Here is a 14,161-nt window from a genome sequence, read left to right as displayed (position 1 = left end):
CCCCAGCATTGCAGCATTCACAAGCCATGCTGGTACCTTGAGGTATGTATAAAAAACATTTAAATCTGTGTCTGTGTCCGAATCACTGATTCTCTAAATCAGCATTGAATCTTCAGAGTCGGATTTGCCGAATCAAATCGGGGACAATGATCCGAGTCAACAAATTGAATTGCTGTCCCTGATTCGGGCTGAATCCAAATCAAATAGGGCCTGCTTTGCACACCCCTAGTAATCCCCATTTACTGGGTCCCATACAAGCTAGGCAGTCCAAACTAATACCTGATGATGATCGATGCGTATACACTACCTTTCCCCTTAACATCATTTGATCTGCTTCTAGAACACAAAAAACCATGGAAACCCCTGATTAAAGGTTTTCTTAATTCAAAAGAACTCCACGTCCCACCATTTCTTTGAGAGTGTACATTTATTAGTTATGCGGTCCACCAGGTGATTGTGTCTTTAAGCCATTTAGGATAATATGTTATTTCAGCCAAGAATTTATTTTGCCCAAGGTGTGGGATTATTCATATCTCATATGCTGTTTCAGATCAATCTCTGAATTATAATAAAAATGTCACCAAATGTGGCCAGAGAAGAGTAGTAAGCACACATCCTCTAAACTGTACTGAACATAGACTCCATAACTGCCCACATTCCACACATCCAATGAGATATGGACCTGGGAAATGAAGAAAGACTGTCAAAACTATATCCAGTTAATGTTACTGCTCAGAAAGAGCCAGTTGGCATAGGTCTGTATTTTGCTTTCCCAGTCAATAGAGAAATCTCTGATTTGCTGCTTACAGTGATGGAACATCCCATAAAACTATTTGACAGTGTTGCAATTGGTACGAGCGTCCTCTGTGGAACATATAGCTATCTGTAGCCTCAATTCTACTGGATGCTTTACTCCATTAAGCACCATGGTGCAAAGTCCCCCAAGCCACAGAAAAAAGCAAGCTGCCAGCTGGACTAAAATTGAATATCCAGTCACAAAAAAATAAAGGCTGTACAAAAATGAAGTGGAAAAAATCCCCAGAAGGAAGAATAAAAGCACTTCAGTCTCTTTTAAATAGACTGCAGAACTAAGGAGACTGACCAGAAAGAAGCTGCTCTGAGAAACAGCAATGTCTGTGCTTATAAGGGAAATGAGGCTGTTTGCCTGGGCTTACAGGGTGAGAGATTGCATGTGTTTTCAGAAATAATTAACAGAGCCCTCATACAAGGAGTGGTGGCTTGCTGTATTACCAAAAGGGCCCATATCACAGTGGAATAAGGGGAGCATGATCAGCACTGATGTTAAGGAAGAGGTAATTAATAATACTGTCTGATGGCTTGTAGTTTATGTCTAGTCATGCTGGAACCATGCAGAGGGAGGGAGGAGAGAAGCTACGCAGTTGCAACTATTTTCATAGATGAGGCAAAACGATACATGAGTGTGAGGGTGAAACTATTATCCTTGGATTCTGGTTGACTCTTGTGTTACACTTTTTATTCCCCCCCTTCTGTTTTATAAAGAAAAACAAAGAACAAGATAGCAGGGGAAATTCTGCTGTCATTGCACCAACGAGCTTCAATTAAGTTACTATAAATTTATGCTGATGTAGCAAGGTATTTTTTCCCCTTTATCTGGGGTGCTCTCTCTGTCTTGATACTCAAGGCCAAGCTCAAGCACTTATTACACACAAAAATCACTGAGAGTATATGGCTGATCTTTGTGTGTTATGTTTTAATTTTAGGTTGAGGAAAATAGGAAAGTAGGAACCCAAAGGTAAGTCCCCAAAGAGAGATCACAGTCCATGTATACCACTTCTCTAATATGCTCCAGCTGGTTTGCCTGACAGAATTACTGCCACCCCAATTCCAACCTCCGTCCCATAGAGATAGACAGATGCCTTAGGAATCTGGAGGTTCAGTACAAGGCCCGTTGTATAAATACTAAATAGCAACATATGCTACACAAAGTGCTTACGTACAAACAGACAGTAATGCTCCTGCAGGAAAATTTCAGAGTAATGGAAATGCTCTGGGGCTCACTTCCCAGCATTTCCTTTATATTTCCCCCCTCAGACAGGAGGGATTTGAGGAAGTAAAGGGGTTTCAGGAAACTTGAGCTTGCAAACTGAACCCTCACATTGCAGAGCCCCTCAATGAAAAGGAAGTTTAAAGTAAGCAAGGGATTGTAACCGTGTGAACTGGTAGAGTTGTGGGGTCCCTCAGAGCTTTCATCCCAGAAATGAATTCAATGGATCCAGGGAACTTTGGAGCTTCTGTGCTACTCACTAACCCCATTGCACTGTGCTGCCTTTGAACAACACTGCTCTCCCTTTGCCTTGTAGGTTCTTCTATCTTTCATTCCACTCCTTGCCCTAAAGATGAAGAGAGAATATTACTTTCAGTTCCTTAAGAAATCCTTTCTCTTCCTAGTTAATTCTCATTTCCTCTTTGTAATATATTTGCTTTTTGGACTGTCAAGACATTGCAAGTGTTATGATAGGAACCAGCACCAATACTGTGTTTACCATTCTTAGAGCTCAGAAAGCTGGTGACCATCATTTCCATCTCAAAGAATTAGAAAATGTTGTTCAATGAATTGCTGAAAGCCCCCCAATATGTTGGAAGGGGTAATTGCTCCCAGTCCCCTATCTTCCAGTGCCATACCCTAACCATGGCACCATTACAGTTGGTGGTTACTAAAACATCTTGGTCTCTCTCTGTACATCTGTCCAAAAAACACTGTTGTACAGAATTTATGAGGGTTTGGGGGAAAGGGTACAAGCAGAGTGTTCAGAGTGATGGCTAGTATATTTTCATAGTATCATTTGCTTTCTTTTCCACATATAATTTACCTGCTTTTCATTTCTGAACCACATATAATTTACTGATATACATATAATTTATCTGCTTTTCTTTCTTCATGCCTGATTTCTTGTAGTTCTCATGGCAGAAGTTGGGTTTGGTTTTGTTTTGTTTTTTTTTGGGGGGGGGGGGCAGGGAAGCGGGCAATGAACAAGGAAAGACCAGGGCAGTTGATAGAATGGTATCAGGCAAAAAAAATAGAGAAATGAAGATGGGACTCTGAGTTATTTCTAAATAAAATTGTTGTTCTTAGTTGCCAGCACTTGATGTCACTCAAAGTTTTCAAAGAAAATAATAGAGGTAAATCAATGAATGGAAGCTCACCTTGACATGCAGAGGTGGCTGGGGTATCTAGGTGAATACTGATATGAAGGAAAGAAGATGTAGGCTGCCTATTAAAAATGTTTCTGGGCCGTCTGAGAGTGTGTGCCTTGTATGCTCTGGGCTGCCATGGATTCAGCTTTTGTTTTGTTTTGTTTTGTTTTGTTCAATACAAAACAAATGTTAGAAATATTGGCAGCGAGGTAAATCATCCCTTGGCTGTCAGAGCTTTGCCAATCTATTTCAGCTCACTGCTTTGTAACTTGTGAAAGAAAATCTAATAACTTAATGTACAGGGAAAGGAATGAAGGAGGCTGAGCCCATCAAGAGCTGGGTGTTTATTTTAGCAGTAGAGGCTGTTTTTCAAAACCAAGAGGAAGGATAATTTTCTTCAAGGCTCAGCTTTACTATCTGAAGCTCAGGGTTCTACTCTCCACCCTGGCACATGTGGCCTTTGGGTGAGTCTCTGATTTTCTTGTACATTATAATGAGGCACAGTAATGTAGAACAATATGCGTTAGAATGGGAGGGAAAGGCTCTGAGTTCTACTCATGGTCTTGTTCTTTATGAGCACATCTACACTTGTGCTTAAATGTGCAGTAGCCTATTTTACTGTGCATTAAAGTGTTGTGTAAAAAACTGTGCAAATACTCTAATGCACTGTAAATAGGCTACTGTGCATTAAGCATCACTAAAAAAGCACGCACTTTCACTACTGTGCATTAGGGCAACTGTGCATCAGGGCAACTTGCATTGGAGGTACTAAATTTAATGTGCATTAGAAAAAACACATCAATGCACATGTAGATGCACCCTGTGTTACTTATTTATGTCTCTAGAACTGAGACTTTTTTATCTACAGTGTGGTAGTTCATTTTTGTAAAGTGCTTTAATATTATGGATAACAGTTGCCATGTAGGCACAAAGTACTAATTTTAGAAATAATAGGCTGGAATATTAGGTCAGTCCTTAGAGTTCTTATGGAGTAGTACCTAACCCTGCTACTAGGATTAGCACTGCTAATTCTTATTGGACTATTAAAGTATTGATGTATGGGTTTCAACCTCTGGTCTTCAGTGTTTACACAAAGCTTACTCAAGCAAAGCTCTCCTTAAAGAGGTAATGAGAGCTTTGCTTGCATAAAGACCAATTGATCTGGCCCATTATTATTTTTATACACTTCTAGACTTCTGAGTCACAGTGAGGACCAGACACTGAAGAATCAGAACACTTTGAGGAGGGCTGTATTTCCTTTGGATGGGGGAAGGGATAGCACCTGACCTCATTTTAAAGTGACCTTTTCTGCCTGCTCTCGGGTGTGTTCTGTTGGAACTATCACCAACCTTTCTGCAATGAAAGAAGGTTTATTCCTTGAGGACAGTGGAGAAATATAAAAGGTTAACTGTGAGATCCTCCCTAAAAGGGATAAGATTCTATAAGCAGTGTTCTGCGAAAGCATTCAGATGGAATCAGACAGCAAGCATTGATTATCTAGTCTCTGAATGTGGTTCTCTCTCTTCAAACAGGGTCTGATTACCAGAGAAAATGGCAAATAAATGATCTGTCAGCACTTTATTGGTCAGTCTTTTACTGGTGAATAAACAGTCCTGTGCATAAAGAAGGTGCCCTCTGTGACCAGCACTAAGAATTTCAATAGACTGAAGAGCAAAGATGTCCCCACTCAATATAATAAAGAGAGAAAAGTAGTTAGCCATATTAATCTGAAGTCAGGCAGAAGGCAGGGCAGGATAGCACCGTAGAGACTAACCCGTTTATAGAGTCATAAGTTTTCATCAGTAATAGTCTGCTTCATCAGATGCTATATTGAATCACAGAAAATTAAGGTTGGAAGAGACCTCAGGTCATCTAGTCCAACTCTCTGGTCAAAGTATGACCATCCCCAACTAGATTATTCCAGCCAGGACTTTATCGAGCCAGACCTTAAAAACCTCCAATGCTGGAGATTCCACAACCTCTCTAGGTAACTCATTCCAGTGCTTCACTACCTAGTGAAAAAGTTTTTCCTAATATCCAACCTAAATTTCCCTTCCTGCAACTTGAAACCATTGCTCCTTGTTCTGTTGTCTGCCACCACTGAGAACAGTCCAGCTTCATCCTCTTTGGAACCCCCCTCCAAGTAGTTAAAGGCTGCCATCAAATCTCCCGTCTTCTCTTTTGCCTGTTTCCCTCAGCCTGTCATAAGTCATGTGCCCCAGCCCCCTAACCATTTTTGTTGCCTTCCTCTGGATTCTCTCCAATTTGTCCACATCCTTTCTGTACTGGGGGTGGGGTGGGGGGGCTAAAACTGGACATGGCCTCACCAGTGCAGAATAGAGGGGAATAATTACTTCCCTTAATTTGCTGGCAATGCTCCTACTAATGCAGCCCAGTATGCTGTTAGCCTTCTTCACAAGGGTACACTGTTGACTTATATCCAGTTTACTGTCTACTCTAACCCCCAGGTCCTTTTCTGCAGAGCTGCTGCTTAGTCAGTTGGCCCCAAGCCCATAGCGGTGCATGGGATTTTTTCTACCTATGTGCAGGACTTTGCACTTGTCCTTTTTTAACCTCATAAGATTTCTTTTGGTCCAGTCCTCCAATTTGTTGAGGTCTTTCTGAATCCTAGCCTACCCTCCAGCATATCTACTACTCCCCGCAGCTTGGTGTCATCTGCGAACTTGCTAAGGGCACTACATCCCATCTTCCAGGTTGTTGATGAAGATATTGAACCATACCAGACCCAAGACCAACCCCTGGGGCACTCCACTTGAGACCAGCTGCCAACTAGACCTCGACCATTAATTACTACCCACTGACCCGACGATCCAGGCAGCTTTCTATCCACCTTACAGTCCATTAAGCCAACCCATATTTCCTTAGCTTACCTGCTTGCAGCTTGAAGTAGCATCTGATTTCATAGGCCTCAGCCTACTTTGTCTTATGCCTCTCTGACCCGGTTGGGCTCAGAAGTGCCATCCTCCCCTGGCTTCTGACAGTATAATAAAAGCTTCCAAGTATTTTTCTGGGCAAGGAGAGATAGGCTGATTATCCCCAAATGAGACTTTGATGTATGTATGTACATGTGGGTGTGCATGTCTGTGTCTGCATCCGTTTCTATCTTAAGGGAGTAGCGGTTTATCTATCTAGTATTTTGGGGGAAGGAGATAGAAGAAATTCTAATGGGAGGTAAAACCAGGTTGTATGTGTTGAGATCATTCCTTTAAGATCTATACTTTACTATTATAAGGAGGGAGGGATAAAATCAGGACACTTAATCTGTCACAGTACTAAAGCTTACCAGTTTCCATAATGATTGACTTCAGCTCCAGAGAGATTTGTGGATTTTGTTTGTTTGTTTTGTTTTTTGTTCTGTTCTGCCTCACCACCATATTGACTGGTGCTGCATTGTCATAATTTTGGAGAACTAATGTAGAGGAGTCTATGGGAGATACAATTTGTGGGGGAAAGACAGAGAACTTTGTGGGGTGCTAGACGTTTGAGGGGAATCGGGCAAAGCCATTGTGGATGATGTTGGATCGGAGAGGAAATTGGGCACAGGGGCTGTGGAAGATTTCAGGTGCAGGCAGAGTCATGGAGGAGGACTGTGCAAAAGGGTCTGAGACAAAAGAGCTCAGCAGCATCAAAGAAAGAGGCTCAGCGATAGCTGTAGGCAGCCCTGAAAACTGAAACACTCTCTTTATCCAAGCAACAATTCTGGTATAGTCAGCACTAGAGCCAACTCCACCCATCAATGTGCCTGAGACTTGTTTTGGATAGGCCCTCTCAGGGTGTACAAGGGGGGCTACTTTCTGTGGTCATTCTAACCTGGAGTACTGCTTCTGACTCAGGCACTGAAAAGACTGATCAGTGACAGTTCTACTGCTGATCATTTTATAATGTGAATCCTTAGCAGTTGTACTGAAATTCCTGTGGGAACTGGTAACATGGGCCAGATGGGAACCTATGGAAGTCGCCATATTTTATTTATAAGTCTCTGCCCCAGCGAATCCATTTCCTCCATTCCCATAGCATTTCAGGAGTCTAGGAGGATTAGCTTCAGTGCACTGGCCAAATTCCAGTTTGGATACTTATACTTTTGGTCCCTAAAATTCTCCTTTTTGACTTTTTTCAAATAAATCTGTTCTGTATCATTGGTCCAGTGTCATGGCTACATTTCAGTAGTGATTAAGCAACTTATTCCAGTCAGTGGGGTTGTTTCCCAAATAACCATTCATACTGCTCCTTGGTTTTCTACCCTCAGTTCTCGATTGTCCCTGGACCCATTTTGAAGGAAGACATAAATCATGATCCTCAGGTTGATGGTATTACGAGCTGATATTAAAGAGTGGCTCAGATGAAGATATTTGCATTGCACAACCACAAGTTGTACTGGTCCTATAAAACCCCAGAATGATGCTACTACATATTCTTGAGTGCCATCTACTGGTACTTTATCCATGATCTAATTGTTTAGAAATATATATATGTAGGATAGTCTCCTAAGAAGTGATAACTTATAAATTGTTGTTTCCGGTTTTCTTTTAATTACAGGAGCAAGGCAAGATTGGTGTCGTCTTCAATATTGGCACCGTGGATATTTCTATCAAAGAGGATAGCACCCCTGTGAATGATGGCAAATATCATGTGGTGCGCTTCACCAGGAATGGTGGCAATGCTACACTTCAGGTGGACAGCTGGCCAGTGAATGAGCACTACCCAACAGGTATATGTTTGACCAAGAATTCTTGCTTTCTCTCTCTTTTTTTGTCTATCCAAACCTTAAAATAAGTGTTACGGCAACTAAATCATAAAACATGGGGCACTATTTGAACATTCAGCACTTTATATCCAGGAAAAAAGACTTGGGTTGAGCCTGATCCAATGTAAAGGAAGCTGAATTTATCAGCCTGGTTCCATGTGTTTGCTAAGTTGGAAAACAAGCTCTCAGATCCAGTGCCTCCTGTATAGGGAGTGATCTGCTGCATGGTAATATACAAATTGATCCTGCAAAATAAGAGGTCACCGGGCATGTCTTGACAATCCAGAAGATCACAGTTGATTTGATAAGAAACTTTGATTTGCTACTTGTGGTGTTTCCTAATTAAAGAGAATATACAACAGAGAACATGGAAAAAAGAATGGTGGTTTACCTTATCTTCAGGCTTATTGTTGCGTGTGTAGATAAGGACATAAGGAATGAGGAACAGAGTACTTTCAGTGAACAAATACTTGGATGGACCTCCTCTTCTCCTCCACCCCCTTTCCCTAAGTTTTCACTTCCTGATTTCACTCTTCATATGCTGGCCCTATTCAACCACGAGTTGACACAAAAAACAGCTGAAATGAACCAGTTTTGGCTGGCTTCTGGTTATACACCATGTGAACTTATTTAATGTAGTTTTCACCCAAAACTATAATCCAAGGGTGATATAGGGTAAGAGGGACCTATATATGACAGTTAATGAATGGGCAGGCACAGAATGGGACAACTCCCCATATGTGGTACACTAATAATGAGGAATCACAACCCAGAGACCCTTTTCTGTCACTACTGTTCATGGCCAGAGTCACCAGAAAATCAAAAGCAGGCTGCCTTTATATGGTTCTCACACTAAATCTTATAAGTAAGAAAAGACTCTGTTACATGCATTGATGAAAAAAGCAGAAGAACAGGGAGTTATTCCAGAGACATTCACGGTCTTCATGTTACTTTTGGGTGCCAGGGTCAAGCCATGGTCTTCTCAGCAGCTGCCAACCTTTATTAAACCCAAGTATTCTCTGGTGTTTCTCTTTCAAGTTACACATCACACACTTGGGGTGAAAGAAAGGATAAATTTTCTGATCAGCTGAAGGCAATTTGCCAGTAGAGTAAGAGTCTCCCACAAGCCACTTAGCTTCAAACTATGTCACTCAGGAGATATATCCAGACTACACTGTGCCTCATTGTTTTTCCCTAGGCACCAGTAAGTCACTCTGAGAGTGCCATTTCATTTCTACTTTTTGCTCAGAAAGTGAACTTGGAGGCTTCATATCTGTGCGAACTTCCTTACTTTAATGTGTGCCAGCTCTATCATGCTCAACATGACATAAGGTCTGTTGATGCTTTCTGTTCAAAGGGCATATTCCTCAGAAGCTTTGCTTATGCAGAAAACAATGCTAGATACAGTGAATTGAGTTCACCTCACTTATTCACTGGCTAGGAAGGGTGGGATGGCCAGAGAATGTCCAGAATCAATCCCTCTTTTCTGTGGCCTCCACTAGTTATTTCCACATCATCTACCTCTGGGCCAGTTACAGCCAATTACAGCCTGTAACAACCCTCTGAATAAAATTCCTTTTTATGTTAGTTACTGTAGTTAGTCCCCTAAGGCAAAATAACAAAATATTTTGTTCTCCGCTTTGGAGTTGCTGATTTTTCTAAAAGGGATAATAAATCTTGCTTGGGAAATATTATAACTACATCTTCTGCTGCTGTCTTAGTTAAAGATCTGCTGTGTTTCCACTGGGAAATTCAAGGCTTCATAAAATCAGCATTAGCTGCATGCTCTTAGCTCATATTGGGTGCACAGAATTGTACCCCAAAATAAGATGTTTCTTTGTATTTCAGTAAGGTTTCTCTGTGCATGCAGGTACACCGTCTCCTGGGTATTTGTAGGCTATCTAAATATATATATTTTAAAAAAAGATTGAATAGAAATTTGCAAGTTTCAGAGCTTTTAGTGGGCAATAACAGTCTTGATTTTTAAAACCAAAAATTGAGTTTTGATTGCTAGTACTACATACTACAGATAGAGCCCACATTAGCATTGCTTTTAGTGGTTGTTGATATAAGCCTTAACCAAAATGTTCAGGAGAGTCAGCATTGGGTCCATGTTTCATGATGTGGTCCTATCCCTGCCAATCTTAACAGCTTGAATATTCAGAAATATTAAATTAGTGACCATATTTCAGTGGATATAGTGGAGTGGAGTGCAGATAGGGCCCTCTTCAAGAGATGTTGGGTTGAAATATGGGAAAGGAATCCAGTTCACTCTGGCTGCATTAGTTTATTAATGACAGAGTGGAGTAATATGTGAGAAGATTAGATGTGCCATGTATACTCATGAATGTTGAGAAAGCATTGCATTTGCAGTATCCGTATGTGCTGCATTATCTTTATACATATAAGTACCTCTGTCCTTAATTTGCTGTGATGCATTGTAACTAATGGCTTGCAAATTTGGCCAAAGAGCAGAGTATCTTGTGTGTTACCGTATATGATGCAATGCATAGGCACAAGGGGATGAACTGAGATCAGCATTTCAGTTTTCCTCCCTGAGTTTTATGGGCTTTTGTGGGTTATACATCAGACTAATAATTTATTTGAACTTTAAATTGTGTAAGTGTAGACGACTGGTCATTAAAAGAGCAAAGAGAAAGAAGTATTGGCTTTTCTTGAAACACAACCTTCAATCAAGATGGAATTAAATGAAAGTGGTCCATTGGGACTGGAGTACTCCAAAGTTATATACATTTTTGCTACTACATATAAAATGGCAAAAATATGGGGACAAAGTATAGAAAATAAAATACCTACAATTTAGGCATTTGGAATATTTTTACATGACGTCCAATTACATCTCAGTCATTTTCATCTTGAGGTTTACTTATTCTGGGAAGGAGAAGGGTGAGGTTTCAAAGGAGGGAATTAATGCTAGGCTAATGTTGGCTGAGCCTTGAGAAATTGAAATAATCCTGATCGTTAGAGATAATTTCTCAGTGGTTTTTTTTTCCTGGTTCTGATGCAAAAGTGCTATTGGATCTCATTTACTGGATAGTAATGCTATGGAAAATAATATAACATTCAGTTCTAAGATAAAGTTCCTGAAAAACAAGAAATTATTAATGCATGTGTAACTTGGGTGTGTTGGCCCGCGTGATATATGTCTAATGTGGGTGCATCTAAATGGGTACTTTACTGAGGAAATGGCTAATTAGTTCTGCAGTAAAGTGTCACTGTCTACACATACAGCACTATTAGGCTGCAGTGAACTAATTAACTCCTCTGAAGGATAGTACAGCCCTACACAAGTATTATCCTATGAGAGAGTTATTTAGTGTGCTGCAACATAAATGTAGACAGTGACGAGGGCTGGCTGGGGCACATGCATCAGCCAACCCTTTGGCAGTATGTTGAATCAGGGTGGAGCAGCTCCGGGCTGGCAGACTGACCCCCCAGAACCCCTGCCAGCCAGGGCTGCACCATGCTGGCTCAACATGCTGCAGTCCTGGGCACATGTGTAAACACTGCACCCAGGATCAATAAACAATAGTGTGAACTGCACTGGAGTTTATTCAGATGTGCTCTGATTGCATGTGTAGATGCACCTGTATGTATCTTCAGGCATGGCATTGTTAACCAGCTACCTGATGCTTGGATCATGAAGATGGGTTATTGCCTGTGCCTCAGCTTTGTGGTACCCCTTTCAATGGCAAGGTTATATTGTTCCCCAGAATGGTATTATCCAGGACTACATCCCTACTGTTTTCTGAGGCAACAGCACCTTTGTGGAGGTATCCTTTGGTGCATCCCCTCAGTGGTGGATTAGGGTTGCGGGGCACTAGTTTTATTGTTACTAACAGATTTCTCTAAAAGTAAATTTTACTTTTTTGTGGGTTAGTAAGAGTCATTGTGGACCAAGTACAGTGCCTCTGCTGGGTAAGGTATGAGAGCTGTTGCAAGCAGGAGAAGTTTCTGTAATGCTTTTATATCAGATTAGAGTAAAACCCATCATATTTGAGGCACTTTGCAGTAGGATCAAAAAGACTTAAATTATGAATCCTAGTGTAAGGAAAGGAGCCAGCAATTCTCAGAAGGGTTAAAAACAAATCTCCTATCTTGACATAGAACTGGGATACCTCAGGCCCTAGGTTTTCATTAATTCCTAGCCAGGAGGTTTTCTTTCTCTCTTGCTATCTTTGCTTGCAAAAAAAGACTTGGGGTTTTGCCAGATCTGGAATATACATTAAAACAAGCCTCATCTACCTGTTCATTCATCCGTGCACCGCCTGCATTTCTTTTAGTACAGCAAGAAAGGAAACCTAGGTGAACAAGAGCTGCAAAGTAAAAGAGTGTCAGTGGCACCAAATTCAAGTTTGATTGGAGTCATATTTCAAAGGGGATTGAATTGAAGGACAAGGGGTGAAAGAGGCCCTTTCTAAGGTGGCTCTCAGTGAATAAGAGAACATTCCCCTGGGTTTTTAAGGGGAAATTTTCAAAATGAGAACTGATGAAGAATTGTACAAGATCCTCACCAGCTATTTTTTCTATTCAAGCAAAGATAAAAAAAACCTGCCCCACTTTCTTTCTGTTATCACTTTTGTGAGTGCTTATTCTCTCTGCCTCCCATCAGGAGTCCACACAGTCTCCCAAACAGCATTAATTTGTAATGCTGTTGGCTCTAGATAAGAGAATGAGATTTTTTTCCTCTGTGTCACTCCTGTGCTTTCTCATGTACCACATATGCAGCTGTACACTCACTCACAAACACACGTGTATGTACACATGGGCATGCATGTACACACACATACACACATGTGCACACCCAAATGCTAGGAAAACTGAACTCCAAATTCCTCCATGAAATGATCCAAGGAGTTGGAGGGAAGAGGAATATTCCTGGTGAAGCACCCTTGCTGGGTCAGAGCCATTCTTTGTTTACCGATGCTGCAAAATCTCAGCTGGCATTGACTGGGTGAGTTGACGCTGCTTTGGGCAGGCTGAGACGATTTTGTCCCGTCCCCCTAATGCTCACACACAACACTCTAATTCTCATGAAGGTTCTTGCTCCCAAGGCAGCTTAGTTCTGATGTTGCTTTGGTGCCAGTCTTTTGTGCTAGATAGTATCCACCCAGTATGTAGTCTAGCTGGCCCAGAATCTGTTTTTCTATGGCATGGACATCATTCCTGTTCCTTTTGGAGGATAGGTAGTACGGAAGCAGTTCATATTTGCACCAAGCTCTAAATTTACTCTGAAATCAACTGTGTAATTTTGTTAGTTGGAAAGCATCCAAAATTTGTAAGGGTTGCAAGGTTTGGTTTTTGTGCTTGGTCTAATTAGCAGTCTTGACTAAGCTTTATTTTAAATTTTTGGGGCATTGTTTGAATCCAAGAGATGTTAACTTGGGCAAGGGGGAATCAACAAGAACTCTTTCCTAAACATAAATAAGGAGCTACTCTGTACCAAGCATTGGTGAATAGGTATTCTCTTTGCACTTCTCTATGTATTACAGGTGATTTTATAATTGGTAAAACTTCAAGGAAAGGGGGGAGATATCTACTGGCAATAACTCCTTTCAGATCACAACATGGAAACATTATGTAGTGTCATACCATGTGTGTTAGGCATTAGGGACTGATCAGAGCATTAGGCAGTTCAGTGTATCCTACTTCCCTAAACTGAGATAGTGAATCAAGTATCTTTTCCTACAAAGAATTTTCCATCTAGTTTGCAGAAGTGAAGATGTAGATCAGAGATGAGTAGAGCATATGAAAGAAGGCGGTTGCGCTGTATCATGCTTTGCTCATGGATGAGCTGTGTCCCATTGCCTACGAGATCATCCGTTGCCCTTGATAGATAACAGGAATGTTTCAGAAGGATTCCCTTGAACAGGAGATGGTGAGACCCTGGCTCAAGAAACAATCTCTTGATATTAGTATTTTTATCAAACCCCTCTTGTTTTGTAATCTCCCATTCTAGAGAAATGTATCTGAAAAGTTGGTTGAGGTGCAGTTGCAGTCGCATATTGATTTGATAGACATCTCTTAGTGGCTGAAGCAAGAAAATAGTCAATGTTGGTTTTATTAGACTTGCCCTCCACTTTTGATTCTACAGACAGTTCCATCTTGTCACTCCTGGTTAGTGGAGTCCCCAACTCCATAACCTTTAACATACCAGTGCTTTTTTGTAACTTCTATCAAAGATCATTCTAAAGCTTC

General features: G+C 41.0%; 1 protein-coding gene and 1 long non-coding RNA gene across 11 annotated transcripts in view; one reads left to right on the top strand and one right to left on the bottom strand.

Annotated features, from left to right (window-relative positions):
* NRXN3 (neurexin 3) overlaps window positions 1-14,161 on the top strand; it is a 1,732,637-nt gene that overhangs the window by 1,481,095 nt on the left and 237,381 nt on the right. For all 10 annotated transcript variants that reach the window (XM_019518706.1, XM_019518711.1, XM_019518705.1 and 7 more), the window contains one exon: window positions 7,735-7,906. In XM_019518706.1, coding sequence (XP_019374251.1) covers window positions 7,735-7,906 — 172 coding nt within the window. The remainder of the gene's footprint in view (window positions 1-7,734; window positions 7,907-14,161) is intronic.
* The window catches only part of LOC109298566, a 29,509-nt gene that overhangs the window by 5,762 nt on the left and 9,586 nt on the right, over window positions 1-14,161 (bottom strand). The window lies entirely within an intron of this gene.

Source organism: Gavialis gangeticus, unplaced genomic scaffold (genome assembly GCF_001723915.1).
Source record: "Gavialis gangeticus isolate Ggan-Ray unplaced genomic scaffold, GavGan_comp1, whole genome shotgun sequence".
Lineage (NCBI taxonomy): Eukaryota > Metazoa > Chordata > Crocodylia > Gavialidae > Gavialis > Gavialis gangeticus.
The sequence above is the reverse complement of the archived record's forward strand: the minus strand, read 5'-3'. Positions and strand labels throughout refer to the sequence as shown.